Here is a 21,269-nt window from a genome sequence, read left to right as displayed (position 1 = left end):
GTTAGGTGCAATCTTACTAGCAGCAATATCCTTGCCTGTGAAGGCCTTTTTGTGCAAAACAATGATGACGGCACGTGTTTCCTTGCAGGTAACCATGTTTAACAGAGGAAGAACAATGATTTCAAGCACCACCCTCCTTTTAAAGCTTCCAGTCTGTTATTCTAACTCAATCAGCATGACAGAATGATCTCCACCCTTGTCCCCGTCAACACTCTCACCTGTGTTAATGAGAGAATCACTGACATGATGTCAGCTGGTCCTTTTGTGGCAGGGCTGAAATGTAGTGGAAATGTTTTGTTGGGATTAAATTCATTTTCATGGCAAAGAGGGACTTTGCAATTAATTGCAATTCATTTGATCACTCTTCATAACATTCTGGAGTATATGCAAATTGACATCATAAAAACTGAGGCAGCAGACTTTGTGAAAATTAATATTTGTGTCATTCGCAAAACTTTTGACCACGACTGTACACATGATATAGATATTCATTACAGGTACACATTACAGTGCAGCACTCAACACAATTGCAATACCAAAATATGGCAAAAGAAAACTAACACAGCAGAGCTTAAATCAATTGAAGGAACCGTGTCATACATGTGAAGATGGTTGTCCTCTGTATGCACTGACTGTTTGTTGCTCTGGTTTAGAGGAACTGCTAGCTAAATAACTATAACGTAAAGAATTCAAGACTTTGCTCTCGATGGGGATGAAGACATAATGCTGTGTAAAATGTTCTTTCCAGCCCAAGCACAATCCACCCAAAGCAAGACTCCAGCATCCTTCGCAATGGTGATGTTCCTGCCCAGCACCGACACCTGAATGGAGGAGCAAATCGCAGAGCATACACATTCATGGGAGATAGAAACGGCTCCATTTAAACACCGAGATAGACACCTTGATCTCTTTTCATGACAATCCATGCTCTTAAATCAAGTGTAGTATCAAAGTTAGTCAGACACACTTGAATGGAAACACCAAACACAAAATATATTTAGTTCTTGTTTGTAGAACTTTATAAAATAAAAATCTGTAATTTAACCAGCCAAAAAGGACCCGGACAGATGAGGCCCCTGACTGTGTTTTGATAGAGCCATAATATTTTGGCTGCTGAGTGGCTCATTGTAAATGACAGGGACAAATGAGTGTGGTTTTTAATGTAATGTTGGTGTTTGTAGATGTCATTTGTATATATTTCATGTCAAATGTCTTTGTTGTTTTACCTTTTTGTTAAGGTCATGTAGTTTTGTAAAGTTTAATGTTTATCCGTAGGCACTCTGTAAGACCGAGTAATGTATTTGTTACCATGTTCAACATTGTTTTCACCTTAAATATTTGATATCGTCTTAGAATGTACTTTTAGTTAAATGCTGCTGATATACCAAATGCAATAAGATATATATATATATATATATGTAACTCAGCAAAAAAAGAAATGTCCCTTTTTCAGGGCCCTGTCTTTCAAAGATAATTTGTAAAATTCCAAATAACTTCACAGATCTTCATTGTAAAGGGTTTAAACACTGTTTCCCATTCATATTCAATTAACCATAAACAATTAATGAACATGCACCTGTGGAACGGTCGTTAAGACACTAACAGCTTACAGACGGTAGGCAATTAAGGTCACAGTTATGAAAACTTAGGACACTAAAGAGGCCTTTCCACTGACTGAAAAACACCAAAAGAAAGATGCCCAGGGTCCCTGCTCATCTGTGTGAACGTGCCTTAGGCATGCTGCAAGGAGGCATGAGGACTGCAGATGTGGCCAGGGCATTAAATTGCAATGTCCATACTGTGAGACGCCTAAGACAGCGCTACATGGAGACAGGACGGACAGCTGATTGTCCTCGCAGTGGCAGACCATGTGTAACAACACCTGCACAGGATTGGTACGTCCGAACATCACACCTGCGGGACAGGTACAGGATGGCAACAACAACTGCCCGAGTTACACCAGGAACGCACAATCCCTCCATCAGTGTCTGTCTGCAATAGGCTGAGAGAGGCTGGACTGAGGGCTTGTAGGCCTGTTGTAAGGCAGGTCCTCACCATACATCACCGGCAACAACGTCGCCTATGGGCACAAACCCACCGTCGCTGGACAGGTCAGGACTGGCAAAAAGTGCTCTTCACTGACGAGTCGTGGTTTTGTCTCACCAGGGGTGATGGTCGGATTCGCGTTTATCGTCGAAGGAATGAGCGTTACACCGAGGCCTGTACTCTGGAGCGGGATCAATTTGGAGGTGGAGTGTCCGTCATGGTCTGGGGCGGTGTGTCACAGCATCATTGGACTAAGCTTGTTGTCATTGCAGGCAATCTCAACACTGTGTGTTACAGGGAAGACATCATCCTCCCTCATGTGGTACCCTTCCTGCAGGCTCATCCTGACATGACACTTCAGCATGACAATGCCACCAGCCATACTGCTTGTTCTGTGCGTGATTTCCTGCAAGACAGGAATGTCAGTGTTCTGCCATGGCCAGCGAAGAGCCCGGATCTCAATCCCATTGAGCACATCTGGGACCTGTGGATTTCCCCACAGAAATGTCTGGGAACTTGCATGTGTCTTGGTGGAAGAGTGGGGTAACATCTCACAGCAAGAACTGGCGAATCTAGTGCAGTCCATGAGGAGGAGATGCACTGCAGTACTTAATGCAGCTGGTGGCCACACCAGATACTGACTGTTACTTTTGATTTTGACCCACCCTTTGTTCAGGGGCACATTATTCAATTTGTATTAGTCACATGTCTGTGGAACTTGTTCAGTTTATGTCTCAGTTGTTGAATCTTGTTATGTTCATAGAAATATTTACACATGTTAAGTTTGCTGAAAATGAACGCAGTTGACAGTGAGAGGACGTTTCTTTTTTTGCTGAGTTTATATATACACACACACACTACCGGTCAAAAGTTTTAGAACACCTACTCATTCAACAGTTTTTCGTAATTTTTACTATTTTCTACATTGTAGAATAATAGTGAAGACATCAAAACTATGAAATAACACATATGCAATTTTGTAGTAATCAAAAAAGTGTTAAACAAATCAAAATATATTTTATGTTTGAGATTCTTCAAATAGCCACCCTTGCCTTGGTGACAGCTTTGCACACTGTTGGCATTCTCTCAACCAGCTTCACCTGGAATGCTTTTCCAACAGTCTTGAAGGAGTTCCCACATATGCTTAGCACTTGTTGGCTGCTTTTCCTTCACTCTGCGGTCCAACTCATCCCAAACCATCTCAATTGGGTTGAGGTCGGGTGATTGTGGAGGCCAGGTCATCTGATGCAGCACTCCATCACTCTCCTTCTTGGTAAAATAGCCCTTACACAGCCTGGAGGTGTGTTGGGATATTGTCCTGTTGAAAAACAAATTATAGTCCCACTAAGCGCAAACCAGATGGGATGGCGTATCGCTGCATAATGCAATGGTAGCCATGCTGATTAAGTGTGCCTTGAATTCTAAATAAATCACCAACAGTGTCACCAGCAAAGCACTCCCACACCATCACACCTCCTCCATGCTTCACAGTGGAAACCACAAATGCGGAGATCATCTGTTCACCTACTCTGCGTCTCACAAAGACACGGCGCTTCGAACCAACAATCTCAAATTTGGACTAATCAGACCAAAGGACAGATTTTGGCCCAAGCAAGTCTCTACTTCTTATTGGTGTCCTTTAGTAGTGGTTTCTTTGAACAGTTGATGTTGAGATGTGTCTGTTACTTGAACTCAGTTATTTGGGCTGCAATTTCTGAGGCTGGTAACTCTAATGAACTTATCTTCAGTAGAGGTAACTCTGGGTCTTCCATTCCTGTGGCGGTCCTAATGAGAGCCAGTTTCATTTTAGTGCTTGATGGTTTTTGCGACTGCACTTGAAGAAACTTTCAAAGTTCTTGACATTTTCCAGATTGACTGACTATGACTTAAAGTAATGATGGACTATCATTTCTCTTTGCCTATTTGAGCTGTGCTTGCCATAAAATGGACTTGGTTTTTTACAAAATAGGGCTATCTTCTGTATACTCCCCCCTACCTTGTCACAACACAACTGATTGGCTCAAACTACCTCATGAAGCTGGTTGAGAGATTGCCAAGAGTGTGCAAAGCTGTCATCAAGGCAAAGGGTGGCTACTTTGAAGAATCTCAAATATAAAATATATTTTGATTTGTTTAACCCTTTTTTGGTTACTACATGATTCCATATGTTATTTCATAGTTTTGAAGTCTTCACTATTATTATACAATGTAAAAAATTAAGAAAAACCCTTGAATGAGTAGGTGTGTCCAAACTTTTGACTGGTACTGTATATATATATATTCATGAAATTGACAAACTGTGTCTTTCCCCTTGAAGTGACAACAAAACAATATTGCTCTAGGCTATTGTGTTTAATGTTGTAGATGCAGTGTAACAAAATGGTATACGGAACAGTCACAGTGAGGCGGATGCGCTTATCACTCTGCATATATCACTTTGAAAGTGTTTTCTGCATTGATGTCTTATTTTTATTTTACAATTCACCATGAAAAGTGATTGCCATTAGATTGCTGTTGTTAGAGGGCTATAATGTATCAGAGACCGTCTTTGAATGCACAGTTGGATTTATTACAATTTGAATGGTCAAGAATCTCAGTGATGTGAAATTACATATTTTCTGTTCGAAAGGTTACATAGTATCTGCTCCACCAGAGCTCTAAGCACACTGCTCAGAGCAGCGACAGGCCACATGGTCTTCTGCCTTCTACCTCAGGTCCACACTCTAATCGTAGATGCTGCTCAGACCTTCAGAGCGGTTCAGGTTGGAATCTGTAATAGGAAAGAAAGTAAGAAATCAGTATTCATTGAATACATCACATACAGTATGGTGTCTTCAGTAAAACAGTTGTCCATTCTATACTCACTGACTGGCAGGCAGTGGAAACCGATTGTGTGAGTGGTCCTCACTGGGAGGCAGACAGTGCAGGACAGGCTCAACAGAGTAGCATTTGGACTTCTTGCCATCAACAATCACCTGCTTCTCCAGACTCAGGCTTCATGAGACATTCGGGGATAAAGATGTACAGTAATAATGTTAAATAAATGAACTTACATTTGTTAAAGTGATGCATAGGCAGTAGGCTAAGACTTACCAGACTTATCACTGCAGTTCTCCGAAGAAATCACCCAGGAATGGGCAAAGCTGACTGGGCTCTTGGTCAGGCGGCCACTGGGTGTACGGTACTCGTGTCTGACTTCCCCATCAGCCTTTCCACAGATTCCACAGGTATGTCCCTTCATCCAGTCCACAACTTGAACCTGAGTGCCAAAATCATATGATTTAAAATTACTCTTGCTTATGATTTAGTACCCTTTAAACAGGTTATATGCTATTTATGAATTTAAAGAAATTATGGATATTATGACCTAAGATTCCAATCACCAGGGCCAGCCCTAGCCTTTTGGGGGCCCTAGGTGACATTTGTTTGGGGGGCCCCTCGTGGAGAGGGAAAATGTAGTTTTAAAGTGTATTTCCTGCAATTCTACACATTTTGCCATGGGGCGGAGATATTTTGTTGTTGCAGTTTTACATCTAATTTCCTGCAATTCTACAAATTATTTCATGACTTATGCCATGTTAATATGATATCTGAGTGAGAGTGACTAACAAAATCAATGGGGGCCCCCTGGAGGTCAGGGCCTCTGGGCACGTGTCCGGTTGTTAATTCGGCTATGATTACTACCAACTTTAGATAGCTGGGTAGACTAACTGAACAATCTAAAAACATTTCAGCTGGGCTAATTGAGTGACTGTAACCAGGTTTCCATCCAACCTTTTTATGCGAGTAAAGTACTTCGGATGAAATATATCCCGACAAATCAAATCAGTCCAAATTGTATTTGTCACATGCTTCGTAAAAAGGTGTAGACTAACAGTGAAACAATTACTTACGGGTCCTTCCCAACAATGTAGAGAGCAAAAATAGAAAATAATAACACGAGGAATAACGATAACTTTGCTATATGCACAGGGTACCAGTAACGAGTCGATGTGCAGGGGTACGAGATAATCAGTGGCGGTCGTGACGTTTATGATGAGGGAGGACGATACATTTTTTTATTACAGCCTTATTTCTATTACAGCATATTGGATGACCGTCATTAATAACCGTCATTAATCACTACATATTCGTCGCCAAACCCACTGGCTCCAGGCCATCTATAAATCACTGCTAGGCAAATCCCCGCCTTATCTTAGATAATTGGTCACCATAGCAACACCCACCCGTAGTCTGCGCTCCAGCAGGTATATCTCACTGGTCATCCCCAAAGCCAACACCTCCTTTGGCCGCCATTGCTTCCAGTTCTCTGCTGCCAATGACTGGAACAAATTGCAAAAATCTCTGAAGCTGGAGACACTTATCTCCCTCACTAACTTTAAGCATCAGTTGTCAGAGCACCTTACCGATCACTGCACCTGTACACAGCCCATCTGAAATTAGCCCGCCCAACTACCTCATCCCTATATTGTTATTTATTTTGCTCATTTGTACCCCAGTATCTCTATTTGCACATCATCTCTTGCACATCTATCATTCCAGTGTTAATACTAATTGTAATTATTTTGCACTATAGCCTATTTATTGCCTTACCTCCATAACTTGCTACATTTGCACACACTGTATATATATTTATTTCTGTTGTATTTTTGACTTTGTTTTGTTTTACCCCATATGTAACTCTGTGTTGTTGTTTTTATCGCACTGCTTTGCTTTATCTTGGCCAGGTCGCAGTTGTAAATGAGAACTTGTTCTCAACTGGTTTACCTGGTTAAATAAAGGTGAAATAAAATAAATAAAATAAAAATAAAATAATCCATTCATCCAGCTCAATGTAACATCGATAGGTTTAGGCTACTACATGATACTATAATTTTCCCTATACCCATCATGAGGTTGCTACAACCTAGCCTATGAATTAAAGTTTACAACGTAGGTACACATGTCGAGAGAAAAACAAAAGTAATCAAGGTGACAGACAGTGACACATTCATTACCGCCTTGCACACTCTTGCCTGCATCTAGCTGATCTAGGTTGTAATCATTAGTCCAACAGTTGAAAACAAGAGTTTCTTTTGGACAAATTCAGGTATGTTTATCCCTGTTTCATTCCGTTTAAGAAACGTTTTTCAACAGAATCTGCAGAATGAATACACCACTGATCACACGCAAACACAGTTCACTTTCATAGCAGCCACATACAAACAACATGATCATTTTGCTCATATAATTCCTTCTCGCATCTACGTGCTCTCCTCCTCTCACCTTTTCCCTTCGCTTGTGGACTTCAGTGCACAACACATCAGCTGTCTGTAACCAGGCGAAAAAACCTTTCCAGGCAAAATCTTCATATCATAACCGCTAACCGCTACACACAGCCTACATCGTTATCGCCATATTGGCTAATGTCATAGTCATCAAACAGTAGCTACTAGAACTAACGTGTTAGTAAACCCGCTACAATCATGCAGTACAGGCAGCAAGCAGTTACACCGGCGGGCCATAAATTAATAAAACCAAAAGCTTAGAGTTCCAGTGTTGGATAGCCATAGCTAGCTAACATAGCATCCCTCTCTGTTTGAGCCAGGTGTTTGAGTAGGCTAATCTAGCTACAGTGACGGAAAAAAGTATTTGATCCCCTGCTGATTTTGTACGTTTGCCCACTTACAAAGACATGATCAGTCTATAATTTTAATGGTAGGTTTATTTGAACAGTGAGAGACAGAATAACAACAACAAAATCCAGAAAAACGCATGTCAAAAATGTTATAAATTGATTTGTATTTTAATGAGGGAAATAAGTATTTGACCCCTCTGCAAAACATGACTTAATACTTGGTGGCAAAACCCTTGTTGGCAATCACAGAGTTCAGACGTTTCTTGTAGTTGGCCACCAGGTTTGCACACATCTCAGGAGGGATTTTGTCCCACTCCTCCATACAGACCTTTTCCAGATCCTTCAGGTTTCGGGGCTGTCGCTGGGCAATACGGACTTTCAGCTCCCTCCAAAGATTTTCTATTGGGTTCAGGTCTGGAGACTGGCTAGGCCACTCCAGGACCTTGAGATGCTTCTTACGGAGCCACTCCTTAGTTGCCCTGGCTGTGTGTTTCGGGTCGTTGTCATGCTAGAAGACCCAGCCACGACCCATCTTCAATGCTCTTACTGAGGGAAGGAGGTTGTTGGCCAAGATCTCGCGATACATGGCCCCATCCATCCTCCCTCAATACGGTGCAGTCATCCTGTCCCCTTTGCAGAAAAGCATCCCCAAAGAATGATGTTTCCACCTCCATGCTTCACGGTTGGGATGGTGTTCTTGGGGTTGTACTCATCCTTCTTCTTCCTCCAAACACGGCGAGTGGAGTTTAGACCAAAAAGCTCTATTTTTGTCTCATCAGACCACATGACCTTCTCCCATTCCTCCTCTAGATCATCCAGATGGTCATTGGCAAACTTCAGACGGGCCTAGACATGCGCTGGCTTGAGCAGGGGGACCTTGCGTGCGCTGCAGGATTTTAATCCATGACGGCGTAGTGTGTTACAGGTGCAGTTAATACAGGTAATGAGTGGAGAGCAGGAGGGCTTCTTAAAGAAAAACGAACAGGTCTGTGATAGCCGGAATTCTTACTGGTTGGTAGGTGATCAAATACTTATGTCATGCAATAAAATGCAAATTAATTACTTAAAAATCATACAATGTGATTTTCTGGATTTTTGTTTTAAATTCCGTCTCTCACAGTTGAAGTGTACCTATGATAAAAAATTACAGACCACTACATGCTTTGTAAGTAGGAAAACCTGCAAAATTGGCAGTGTATCAAATACTTGTTCTCCCCACTGTAGCTCTCTCTCTCTCCCTTCATTTTTAAAGAAATTAATTTGTTAACTTTTCAACTATTGTCTACTGCAGTACTAGCTAGCTGTAGCTTATGCTTTCAGGACTAGATTCATTCTCTGATCCTTTGATTGGGTGGATAACATGTCAATTCATGCTACAAGAGCTCTGATAGTGAATATATTTAGTATAGTGTTTTCGAAAAAGGATGACTTTTTATGGTCCTCCCCTTACTCATTTGTGGAGCCTCCACTGGAGGTAATTGAGGTACATATGAACATACAGTGCATTCGGAAAGTATTCAGACCCCTTCCCCTTTTCCCAAAAATTTTTACGTTACAGCCTTATTCTAAAATGGTTTAAATAGTTTTTTCCCCCTCATCAATCTACACACAATACCCCATAATGACAAAGCGAAACAGGTTTTTAGAAATGTTTGCAAATTTATAAAAAATAAAAAACAGATACCTTACAAGTATTCAGAAATACAAGTATTCAGACCCTTTGCTATGAGACTCGAAATTGAGCTCAGGTGCATCCTGTTTCCATTGATCATCCTTGAGATTTTTCTACAATTAAATTGATTGGACATTATTTGGAAAGGCACACACCTGTCTATATAATGTCCCACAGTTGACAGTGCAAAAGCCAAGCCATGAGGTCGAAGTAATTGTCCGTAGAGTTCCGAGACAGGATTGTGTCGAGGCTCAGATCCTGGGAAGGGTACCAAAACATTTCTGCAGCATTGAAGGTCCCCAAGAACACGGTGGCCTCCATCATTCTTAAATGGAAGAAGTTTGGAACCATCAAGACTCTTCCTAGAGCTGGCTGCCCGGGAGGTGACCAATAACCTGATGGTCACTCTGACAGAGCTCCAGTGTTCCTCTGTGGAGATGGAAGAACCTTCCAGAAGGACAACCATCTCTGCAGCACTCCACCAATCAGGCCTTTATGGTAGAGTGGCCAGACAGAAGCCACTCCTCAGTAAAAGGCACATGACACCCCGCTTGGAGTTTGCCAAAAGGCACCTAAAGGACTCTCAGACCATGAGAAACAAGATTCTCTGGTCTGATGAAACCAAGATTGAACTCTTTGGCATGAATGCCAAGCGTCACGTCTGTAGGAAACCAGGCACCATCCCTATGGTGAAGCATGGTGGTGGCAGCATCATGCTGTGGGGATGTTTTTCAGCGGCAGGGACTGGGAGACTAGTCAGTATGGAGGGAAAGATGAACGGAGCAAAGTACAGAGAGTTCCTTGCTCCAGAGTGCTCAGGACCTCAGACTGGGGCTAAGGTTCACCTTCCAACAGGACAACGACCCTAAGCACACAGCCAAGACAACGCACGAGTGGCTTCGGGACAAGTCTCTGAATGTCCTTGAGTGGCCCAGCCAGAGCCCGGACTTGAACCCGATCGAACATCTCTGGAGAGACCTGAAAATAGCTGTGCAGCGACGCTCCCCATCCAACCTGACAGAGCTGGAGAGGATCTGCAGAGAAGAATGGGAGAAACTCCCCAAATACAGGTGTGCCAAGCTTGTAGCGTTATACCCAAAAAGACTTGAGGCTGTAATCGCTGCCAAAGGTGCTTCTACAAAGTACTGAGTAAAGGGTCTGAATAGTTATGTAAATGTGATATTTCCGTTTTGTATTTGTAATACATTTGCAAAAATGTGTAACAATCTGTTTTTTTTTTGTCATTATGGGGTATTGTATGTAGATTGACGAGGGAAAAAAAACTATTTAATCAATTTTAGGATAAGGCTGTAACGTAACAACATGTGGAAAAAGTCAAGGGGTCTGAATACTTTCCAATGCACTGTATAGTTAGTGGTAAATTGACTAGGCAACAGGATAAATAATAAACAGTAGCAGCAGCGTATGTGATGAGTTCGTGCAAAAAGGGTCAATGCAGATAGTCCGGGTAGCTATTTGGTTAACTATTTAGTAGTCTTATGGCTTGGGGGTAGAACTTTTTCAGGGACCTGTTGGTTCCAGACTTGGTGCATTGGTCCCACTTTAATGCAGTAGCAAAGAGGTCTATGACTTGGATTGCTGGAGTCTTTGACTTTTTTTAGGGCCTTCCTCTGACACTGCCTGGTATAGAGGTCCTGGATAGCAAGGAGCTCGGCCCCAGTGAAGTACTGGACCATATGCACTACCCTCTGTAGCACCTTGCGGTTGGATGCCAAGCAGTTGCCATACCAAGTGGTGATGCAGCCAGTCAAGATGCTCTCAATGGGGCAGCTGTAGAACTTTTTGAGGATCTGAGGGCCCATGACAAATCTTTTCAGCATCCTTAGGGGGAAGAGGCGTTGTCGTGCATTCACGACTGTGCAAATTTTAACGTTGTGAAAATTCCTCTGGCACACATTTACTGTAAACATTGAGGCTGTACCCGCTATAATTGACTGTTTTAACAGTGGCCAAGTAGGCTACTGTGGCTATTTGATCATAATGTAGGCCCTACCAGAGTGGCCTACCATCAAAAACAATGGAGAAAATGCATCCCATAACATTTTAACATGGAAATAGCTGTTCTATCATTCAGCCTACAGTAGCAGCCAATGTGTGGTGTTCAATGTAGGTCTACATTGCATGAGACTTTTGAAAGAAAACATGCAGGGCTTGACAATAACCTGTTTATCCACTTGTCCTTCAGAAAAGGAGGTCACTGAACATTTTGTTGTGTTGTTTGATTTAAACCACTTTAGAAAATAACAAACATTATTATTCCCATAGATTTATTACGGAGAATCAGACAAATTATGCTATGGCTACTTAGCTTATTCAAGCCTGTCTCAAAATACAACACTGCCCCTTTAAGACATAAAAAAAAGCTCTTTACCTGACTCCTTTTCAAAGATGGCTAGAAATGTACACGTTTTGTGCTGTTGTAGGAAGCAGTCACTCCCACATTGCTGACTACAAATTAGCTATAACTGGGCTAATAACTCACTAACTAGCAAAGAATATGAACAAATGTGCACACGTGGCTACATGCAGCTCTCGCTTTGATCTCAAAACAGGCGCATATACTCACGACCGCTCATGCTGTAAACACAGTCCAGTTCAAAGTGAATGGCTCAAATCCATATATGGCAATGGTCTATTCGCATATAGCCCTACTGCAACTCTGATTGGTCTGTGTAGAGTAGGTCAATGCAATAGAATCCTACTCCGATGCGCTCTGCCTACAACAAAACCTCTTGCACAGTTAGTTTTGCATACTAAGTCTTGCATAGTTTTTTTTTTTCTCTGTATGTGGCATTGAAAGTGGCTAATATTGTGTTGATTCGATTACAATTCCCACAGTAAAGGGAAATGTCGATATTGTTAACTAACGGGGAAAACTCTAGAAAGTTGAGTGAAGTTCAATCTCTTGAGTCTCTGCGCAGGCTGCTATTTATTCTTCAGGGCAGTCCAGTGGGAGCTTCATGCAGCAGCTCAGAGGGATCATTGGTGTGGACCATGTTAATTCCTTAGGGCCTGATTCCGACCTGAGTTAAGAGTGTGTAAATGGAATGGAATTCCCTTTTTATGCACTTTTCTCTCTATATGCATATTCTGACCTTGAACTTAAGCATGGGAATAGCATGCTATTTACCCACTATTCGTTTGGGGTGGAGGTCGAATAAATGAAGGTGTGGCGGAGGTGTGTCTGACCTTGACTTAAATCCCCCATAATTCCACCACCGTTATGAGTGAGGAAACCATGAATTGAAGTGTGAAAAGCAGCTACTTTATTTTTTCAGATAGAAATAACACCTTTCTCCATGCACTGTACTTTACAACTTGATAAGAGCTATTGATAAGAGCTAGGGAAATAAGTAATCTGTTTGGATTGTTTTAGATATTTTTACTTATAATAGCTGGAGACGTGAGACCAGTCATATGACAGCAAACTGAAGCATATCAACTTTCCCACAGTAAAGTTTATGGAATTATGCAGAATTTAAATTGCACAGCCTTTTTTACTTGCAGGGATGGGTCTGCTCGAATGTCTTCATTATAGCCTACCCGGACTTTCTCTATCTCCTATTTAAATATTAGCCAGTATCGACCATCAGTAGACCTAATAACCACACATATTCAACTGCCAACTAAAAGGTTCCCTTCAGTTACTATAGCCTACATTATCATTCAATTTTTTTAAAACTCAGTTTATTCAGTTTTACACACATCACACATAATAAGACAACACTATATAAACAATATAAATAATATGCTGAACTAGAAAAAAAAATAAGAATAACTATAAAGATACCATACTTTAGACAAGTTAAACACACTGGACAGAAGGGTACAAAGGTTAAAGGGGTAGGGTTGAAGAAATGCAACCACTCGCACATTCACAGACAGTCATGGCCACAGACTGACCATCCATCGGACCAAAATGTAAGTTTACAATGCTTGTTTTATTTTTTACAGTTACATTGTTTACAAACAGAGCAAAACAAGCTCACATTTTAGGCTCTGACAGGGCAAGAGGAATAAGGCAGCCACAAGTCACATTCTATAAGAATCAATGGGCACATCCCCAATCTCAATGTCCTCCCAAAAAAACACAAAAAATAAATGCTCCTCCAACCAGTAAAACCAGATTTATTTTTGTTCAAAGTAAGACCGGAATGGAGCCCAAGCATCATAAAACAGTTTGGAATTCCCACGTGTATTGAATTGAGTTTTACCTAATTTCAGAGAGCACAACACATCTCCCTCCCAATATTTATGAGATGGAGAAACCGCCATCTTCCAGTTCTGGAGTATTAGCCGTCTTAACTAAAAGAGTTGTATAAACAACAGTGTCCAACTGAATTCTTGACAGGGGGGTACTCCAAAAAGGTCTGTAAGGGGAGATGGATCTATAACAGTGTCATATACTGTATATCAGAAAAACATTTTATTATGAATTCCCAGAAACCAGACAGTTTATGACAGTCCCAAAACAGTGGCTGGTTCTGTTTTACATCGAACACAAGTAGGATCAAAATCAGAGAATATTCTTCCGAGTTTAGCCCCGGACCAGTGAACCACCTTGAAATGGATGAGGCTGTGCTAAAAGAGGAAGAATGCACCCTGGACAGCACAGATTCCCAGGTGTCATCCTCAAGTTCCTCCCCCAAATCCTTTTTCTATCGAGTCTTTAATGGCAACAAAGATGGGTTCTGTATGTCATTAATGATTGCATATACAGTACCAGTCAAAAGTTTGGACAGACCTACTCATTCAAGGGTTTTTCTTTATCTTATACCAATAAAAGTGTTAAACTAATCAAAATATATTTTATATTTGAGATTCTTCAAATAGCCACCTTTTGCCTTGATGACAGATTTACACACTCTTGGCATTCTCTCAACCAGCTTCATGAGGAATGCTTTTCCAACAGTCTTGAAGGAGTTCCCACATATGCTGAGCACTTGTTGGCTGCTTTTCCTTCACTCTGCAGTCCAACTCATCCCAAACCATCTCAATTGGGTTGAGGTCGGGTGATTGTGGAGGCCAGGTCATCTGATGCAGCACTCAATCACTCTTCTTGGTCAAATAGCCCTTACACAGCCTGGAGGTGTGTTGGGTCATTGTCCTGTTGAAAAACAAATGATAGTCCCACTAAGCCCAAACCAGATGGGATGGCATATTACTGCAGAATGCTGTGGTAGCCATGCTGGTTAAATGGGCCTTGAATTCTAAATAAATCACAGACAGTGTCACCAGCAAAGCACCCCCACACCATCACACCTCCTCCATGCTTCACGGTGGGAACCACACATGCGGAGATCATCCGTTCACCTACACTGCGTCTCACAAAGACACGGCGATTGGAACCAAAATCTCACATTTGGACTCATCAGACCAAAGGACAGATTTCCACCGGTCTAATGTCCATTGCTCGTGTTTCTTGGCCCAAGCAAGTCTCTTCTTATTATTGGTGTCCTTTAGTAGTGGTTTCTTTGCAGCAATTCGACCATGAAGGCCTGATTCACGCAGTCTCCACTGAACAGTTGATGTTGAGATTTGTCTCTTACTTGAACTCTGTGAAGCATTTATTTGGACTGCAATTTGAGGTGCAGTTAACTCTAATTAACATATTGTCTGCAGCAGAGGTAACTCTGGGTCTTCCTTTCCTGTGGCGGTCCTCATGAGAGCCAGTTTCATCATAGCGCTTGCGACTGCACTTGAAGAAACTTTGAAAATTCTTGACATTTTCTGGATTGACTGACCTTCATGTCTTAAAATAATGATGGAGTGTCATTTCTCTTTGCTTATTTGAGCTGTTCTTGCCATAATATGGACTTGGTCTTTTACCAAATAGGGCTATCTTCTGTATACCAACCCTACCTTGTCACAACACACAACTGATTGGCTTAAACGCATTTAGATGGAAAGAAATTCCACAAATTAACTTTTAACTAGGCACACCTGTTAATTGAAATGCATTCCAGGTGACTACCTCATGAAGCTGGTTGAGAGTGTGCAAAGCTGTGTGCAAAGCTGTCATCAAGGCAAAGGGTGGCTATTTGAAGAATCTCAAATATAAAATATATTTTGATTTGTTTAACACTTTTTTGGTTACTACATGATTCCATATGTGTTATTTCATAGTTTTGATGTCTTCACTATTATTCTGCAATGTAAAAAATTAAGAAAAACCCTTGAATGAGTAGGTGTGTCCAAACTTTTGACTGGTACTGTATATATTTTCTTGTCACTTTAACTCCCAAGTAGCTGAAATGATCCCGGACAGTCCTAAAATGAAAGCTTGTTAAAGAGCACTTTAAAGCAGCCGGATTTACAGGAAAAAGCTCACTCTTGCCTAGATTCATATTGTACCCTGAGATTGCTCCAAACAGTTTAAGAATAGATAAGGCATGTGGTAATAAGGTATCAGGGTTGGAGATAAACAAAAGGTAATCCTCATATAGTGAGACTTTCTGCTCTAAGGCCTCCCTGAGTATACCTGAATAGCATCATTAGAGCACTGTGCGATGGCGAGGGGCTTGATTGCCAAAGCAAACAACAAGGGGGAGAGTGGACAACCCTATCTGGATCCGCGGTGCATGGGAAAATAATCAGAGGACAGGTTGTTAGCCCATACTGAAGCCATGGGAGAGAAATAAATAATTTTTATCCACGCAATGAATTTGGCCAAAAAGAACAAATAGCTTCTTAGCAAAGAGCAATTTCTCAAGAAATACTTTTGCTAGGACTGTCTTCGAGGGGTCTGAGTGGGGAGGGGAAAACTGAACCTTTGCTGTTATTGGCAGAGAGGTTTGAAACTCTTATTGGTCTATTAACCAATTTACCGCATTGGACCATGGAAGGCCGAAATTTCATCCCACCAACAGGCTGAAAATTCCACAAAACACTGCAAGTTCTTTTTAAAGATCCTTACTTGTCGTTTATTTTTATTTTTAGTAATTTTAAATAGATTTCTAAGTCTTTTTGTAAATTATTGTAAAGCCCAAAATTGATTTTTATCTGTTACGTAGTCCCACTCGAAGCAGTCAAAAGCTTTTCCCGCATCGTGTGAGACCACCACCTCCGGGGCCCCCAACGCTGGGGAGTACAGTACATTCATAAGGCGTTTAATATTGAAAAACGAATGCCTATTTCTCATAAAGCCAGTCTGGTCAGAGTGTATTACTTGGTTCAGTGAGCCCTCCATACGGATGGCTAAGAGGTTGTCTAGGATCTTGTAATCACAATTTTAAAGCGAGATTGGGCGATAAAATCCACATTCCAGGGGGTCCTTGTTTTTCTTTAATAGTAATGAAATTGAAGCCTGATAAAGACTTGGCGGTAACTTTGATGTATTAAGGCACTCTGCAAATAATCGAGACAGGAATGGGCAAAGCAGACCGGAAAACGCCTTGTAAAATTTGTTTGGAATGCTGTCCGGACCCGGGGATTTACCGCTTTTCTTGCGGACACTGCCGTTGCAATCTCCTCATGTGTAAATCCTTCTTCTTTTTTTTTTTCTTTCTTCTAAACCGTTATGAGAGTCTGTATCAATTGAAGGCATTTTTAGACCTTCAAATAACAACTCAATGAACAAAGGGTCTAGAGGAGATTCAGAGGTGTATAGCGCAAGAGTAAAATTGTTTGAATTGATCATTGATCTCTTTATGTATAACTGTGGTAGCACCAGACAGGGTCCTTATTTGTGGGATTAAATGTGAGACCTCAGATTTACGGATTTGATATGCAAGAAGTTTACTGGCCTTGTCGCCTTGCTCAAACACTCTGTACCGGGCTCGTAAGAGTAATTGCTCAGCTTGTCTGGTAGAGAGCTCGTCAAATTCAGATTGGAGTAGCTGGCGTTCTTTATATAGATCAGAGGAAGGATCTGTAGCATAATTTTAATCCAATGTAGCTATGGCTTTGCTCAAGTCTCGAAGCCGCTGAGAGCAAGCTTTGTTTTTGCTGGCTGTATAAGAAATAGAGCACACATACCTGGGGTTGAATTAATTTCTAGGAAAAATGTGATTTCAGAAGAAATGAACTTGACAAACTCCTTATCTGAGAGTAAAATGGAGTTAAGACGCTATTGATTTGTTGCTGGGGAACCTCTAGCTAGAGCACTAATGGTGAATGGTCAGATACAGTGCATTCGGAAAGTATTCAGACCCCCTTGACTTTTTCCACATTTTGTTACGTTACATCCTTACTCTAAAATTGATTCAATTGTTTGTTTTTTTCCTTGTCAATCTACACACATAACCACATAATACACATTTATTAAAAATAAAAACGGAAATATAATATTTACATAAGTATTCAGACCCTTTACTCAGCACTTTGTTGAAGCACCTTTGGCAGCGATTACAGCCTTGAGTCTTCTTGGGTATGACGCTACAAGCTTGGCACGCCTGTATTTGGAGAGTTTCTCCCATTCTTCTCTGCAGATCCTCTAAAGCTGTCAGGTTGGATGGTGAGCGTCGCTGCACAGCTATTTTCAGGTCTCTCCAGAGATGTTCGATCGGGTTCAAGTCCGGGCTCTGGCTGGGCCACTCAAGGACATTCAGAGACTTGTCCGAAAGCCACTCCTACGTTGTCTTGGCTGTGTGCTTAGGGTCATTGTCCTGTTGGAAGGTGAACCTTCGCCCCAGTCTGAGGTCCTGAGCCCTTTGGAGCAGGTTTTGATCAAGGATCTCTCTGTACTTTGCTACGTTCATCTTTACCTCAATCCTGACTAGTCTACCAGTCCCTGCCGCTGAAAAACATCCCCACAGCATGATGCTGCCACCACCATGCTTCACCTTAGGGATGGTGCCAGGTTTCCTCCAGATGTGACGCTTGGCATTCAGGCCAAAGAGTTCAATCTTGGTTTCATCAGACCAGAGAATCTTGTTTCTCATGGTCGAGAGTCCTTTAGGTGCCTTTTGGCAAACTCCAAGCGGGCTGTGCCTTTTACTGTGGAGTGGCTTCTGTCTGGCCACTCTACCATAAAGGCCTGATTGGTGGAGTGCTGCAGAAATGGTTGTTCTGGAAGGTTCTCCCATCTCCACAGAGGAACTCTGGAGCTCTGTCAGAGTGACCATCGGGTTCTTGGTCACCTCCCTGACCAAGGCCCTTCTCCCCCGATGGCTCAGTTTGGCCGGGCGGCCAGCTCTAGGAAGAGTCTTGGTGGTTCCAAACTTCTTCCATTTAAGAATGATGGAGGCCACTGTGTTCTTGGGGACCTTCAATGCTGCAGAAATGTTTTGGTACCCTTCCCCAGATCTGTGCCTCGACACAATCCTGTCTCGGAGCTCTACGGACAATTCCTTCAACATTATGGCTAGGTTTTTGCTCTGACATGCACTGTCAACTGTGGGACCTTATATAAACAGGTGTGTGCCTTTCCAAATCATGTCCAATCATATCGATGTAAACTTTGAGTCGCGATGATATGCTGTGTGGTCCTCCCAGTTCATTAGGCAACAGTGATGAACTTCACAGGGTGGTGAAAGTGCACGGTGACAAGGCTTGATACTTTTTTCCAATAAATATCAAGGGTCTTATTCTGGTGACATAATAATCTATGCTTGGCTGCCATTTTGACAAATAATCTTGCTTTTTAGTCCATAATCTGATCATGTAGGCTATACCTGCACTGCTTCTGCGAGCTGTTGGCTAGAGCGCACGTGCCATTAACAGAGGGGCACATTCACTATGTAACGCAATTTGTTTGTGTGACAAAACCATCAGTAGAGTTGAGAATGCGATGTAAACCCATTTACCTTTTTTTATTCGGTACATGGGAATTTAACTTTAATTTATTTTTATGTGCACTATGTCATCGCGCATAGCCTTTTATCCGCAACAAGTCAATGTGATGTAAACACATCTCTGGTGGGAAAATGCTAATGCAGAGTTTAGAATATTCGCATGGAAATCTGTCGCCAATTGGATGGAAACCTAGTTAGTGACTGACATAACAAGAGGAAAACTCCTGTTGCACAACCAAATTTCTAAATTGCACCTTGTGTATTCTACTATTGTCACCGATTCTGCCGAGGCTGCTCCTCCTCCTTGCTCGGGCAGGCTTCGGCGTTCGTCGTCCCCGGAGTACGAGCTACTGCCAATCGATGTTTCGGTGTTTGTCTTGTTTTGTCTTGAGTAGTTACACCTGTTGTCTATTATGTTTGATTGTATATCCTATAATTACCCTTGTCTCACGTTTGGTATTTGTGTGTTATTGTTTTGTTGTCTAGGCGGTATCGGCATTGCTGTATTTCTTATCACGTGTATGGTGTTTTTCCCTCCTGGTTCGGAGGTTTTGTTTTGCTCTTTACTATTAGTAAAGTAAGTCTGCTAGTATCTCTGTGTCCTGCGCTTGACTTCACTCGCCGCATACACATCGCACCTGACAGAATAACACACCCACTATGGAGTCAGCAGGATCAGCGGTGCCAACGGGATCATTGGAGGAGTGCGTAAGCAACCAAGACGCCATGATCCAGAAACTGGGCACCGCCATGCAAGATGTTATGAACACCTTGAGCCGATGGGAGAGAGGAGGTTTGCCCACACCTCCTCCAACAATACCACCACCCTCAGCCATACCCATCGTTCCATCTCCGGAGTCCAGTGGGATTCGGCTCTCGCTCCCGAGGGCTTATGATGGCACCGCGGCCGGGTGTCAGGGTTTCCTGCTCCAAGTAGAACTCTACCTGGCAACCATTCACCCGGCGCCCTCGGGATACGAGAGCGTTTCCGCCCTCACCTCCTGTCTGTCCGGCAAGGCACTGGAGTGGGCCAACGCCGAGTGGAGGGGAATAGACGCCGCGACAGTCAGTTATGCGGAGTTCTCCCGCCGCTTCAGGCGGTTTTCGATCATCCCCCAGAGGGGAAAGCGGTGGGGGAGCGTCTGTTCCACCTCAGACAGGGGAAGAGGAGCGCGCAGGAATTCGCACTGGATTTCCGGACTCTGGCGGCCAATGCGGGATGGAATGAGAGGGCCCTCATCGACCACTATAGGTGCAGCCTACGGGAGAACGTTTGCCGAGAGTTGGCCTGCAGGGACACCAACCTAAGTTTCGATCAGCTGGTGGACATGTCGATTCGTCTGGATACCCTGTTGGCTACCCGCGGACGTACGGAGCTGGGGCCGTCCATTCCATCCCCCAGCACCTCCGAGCCGAGCCCTATGGAGCTCGGGGGTGCTGGTGCTAGAGAGAGGAGGAGAGAGACCAGGAGAGAGGCCGTCCCCTGCACCAACTGTGGCCGCAGAGGACACACTGCGGTTCGGTGCTGGGGAGGGTCTCCTAGGGATCGAGGCAGCAGGCCACGCACTGATGAGTCATTCCAGGTGAGTAAGCACCCAACTCACCCAGAGCTCTCTGTTGTCCACATGTGTATCCAAGTTGTGTTTCCCGAGGTTTCTTCTCACTCCCAGCATAAGGCGCTAGTTGATTCAGGCGCAGCTGGGAATTTTATTGATCGCAGTTTCTGTTATAAGTTAGGGATTCCCCTCATACCAGTTAATGTGCCCTTCCCTATCCATGCCCTAGACAGCCGCCCTTTGGGGTCGGGATTGATTAGGGAAGTCACAGCGCCACTTAAGATGAAGACGCAGGGGGGTCATGAGGAGATTATACAGTTCTATTTGATTGACTCTCCTGCGTTTCCCGTGGTGTTGGGGCTTCCCTGGTTAATATCTCATGACCCCAACATTTCATGGCAACAGAGGGCTCTCAGGGAATGGTCTGATCAGTGTGTCGGGCGGTGTATAGGTGGTTCCGTAGGGGCAACAACGGTGGAAAGTTCGAACCAAATGCCCGCACTGCACATTCCTCCTGAGTATACAGATTTGGCACTCGTCTTCAGTAAGAAGAGGGCGACTCAATTAACACCTCATAGACAGGGGGATTGTGCGATAGACCTCCAGGCAGGCGCTGCACTTCC

General features: G+C 42.9%; 1 protein-coding gene across 5 annotated transcripts in view; it reads left to right on the top strand.

The window, feature by feature from the left end:
* Positions 1-2,859, top strand: part of LOC311131335 (afadin- and alpha-actinin-binding protein-like) — a 29,756-nt gene extending 26,897 nt beyond the window's left edge. For all 5 annotated transcript variants that reach the window (XM_084164267.1, XM_084164263.1, XM_084164264.1 and 2 more), the window contains one exon: positions 749-2,859. In XM_084164267.1, the coding sequence (XP_084020393.1) occupies positions 749-825 (77 nt within the window). In that variant the 3' untranslated portion in view covers positions 826-2,859. The remainder of the gene's footprint in view (positions 1-748) is intronic.
* Positions 2,860-21,269: the final 18,410 nt, after the last annotated feature.

Source organism: Coregonus lavaretus (genome assembly GCF_964263955.1).
Source record: "Coregonus lavaretus genome assembly, chromosome: 6".
Lineage (NCBI taxonomy): Eukaryota > Metazoa > Chordata > Actinopteri > Salmoniformes > Salmonidae > Coregonus > Coregonus lavaretus.
This window is presented reverse-complemented; position numbering and strand designations above follow the sequence as displayed.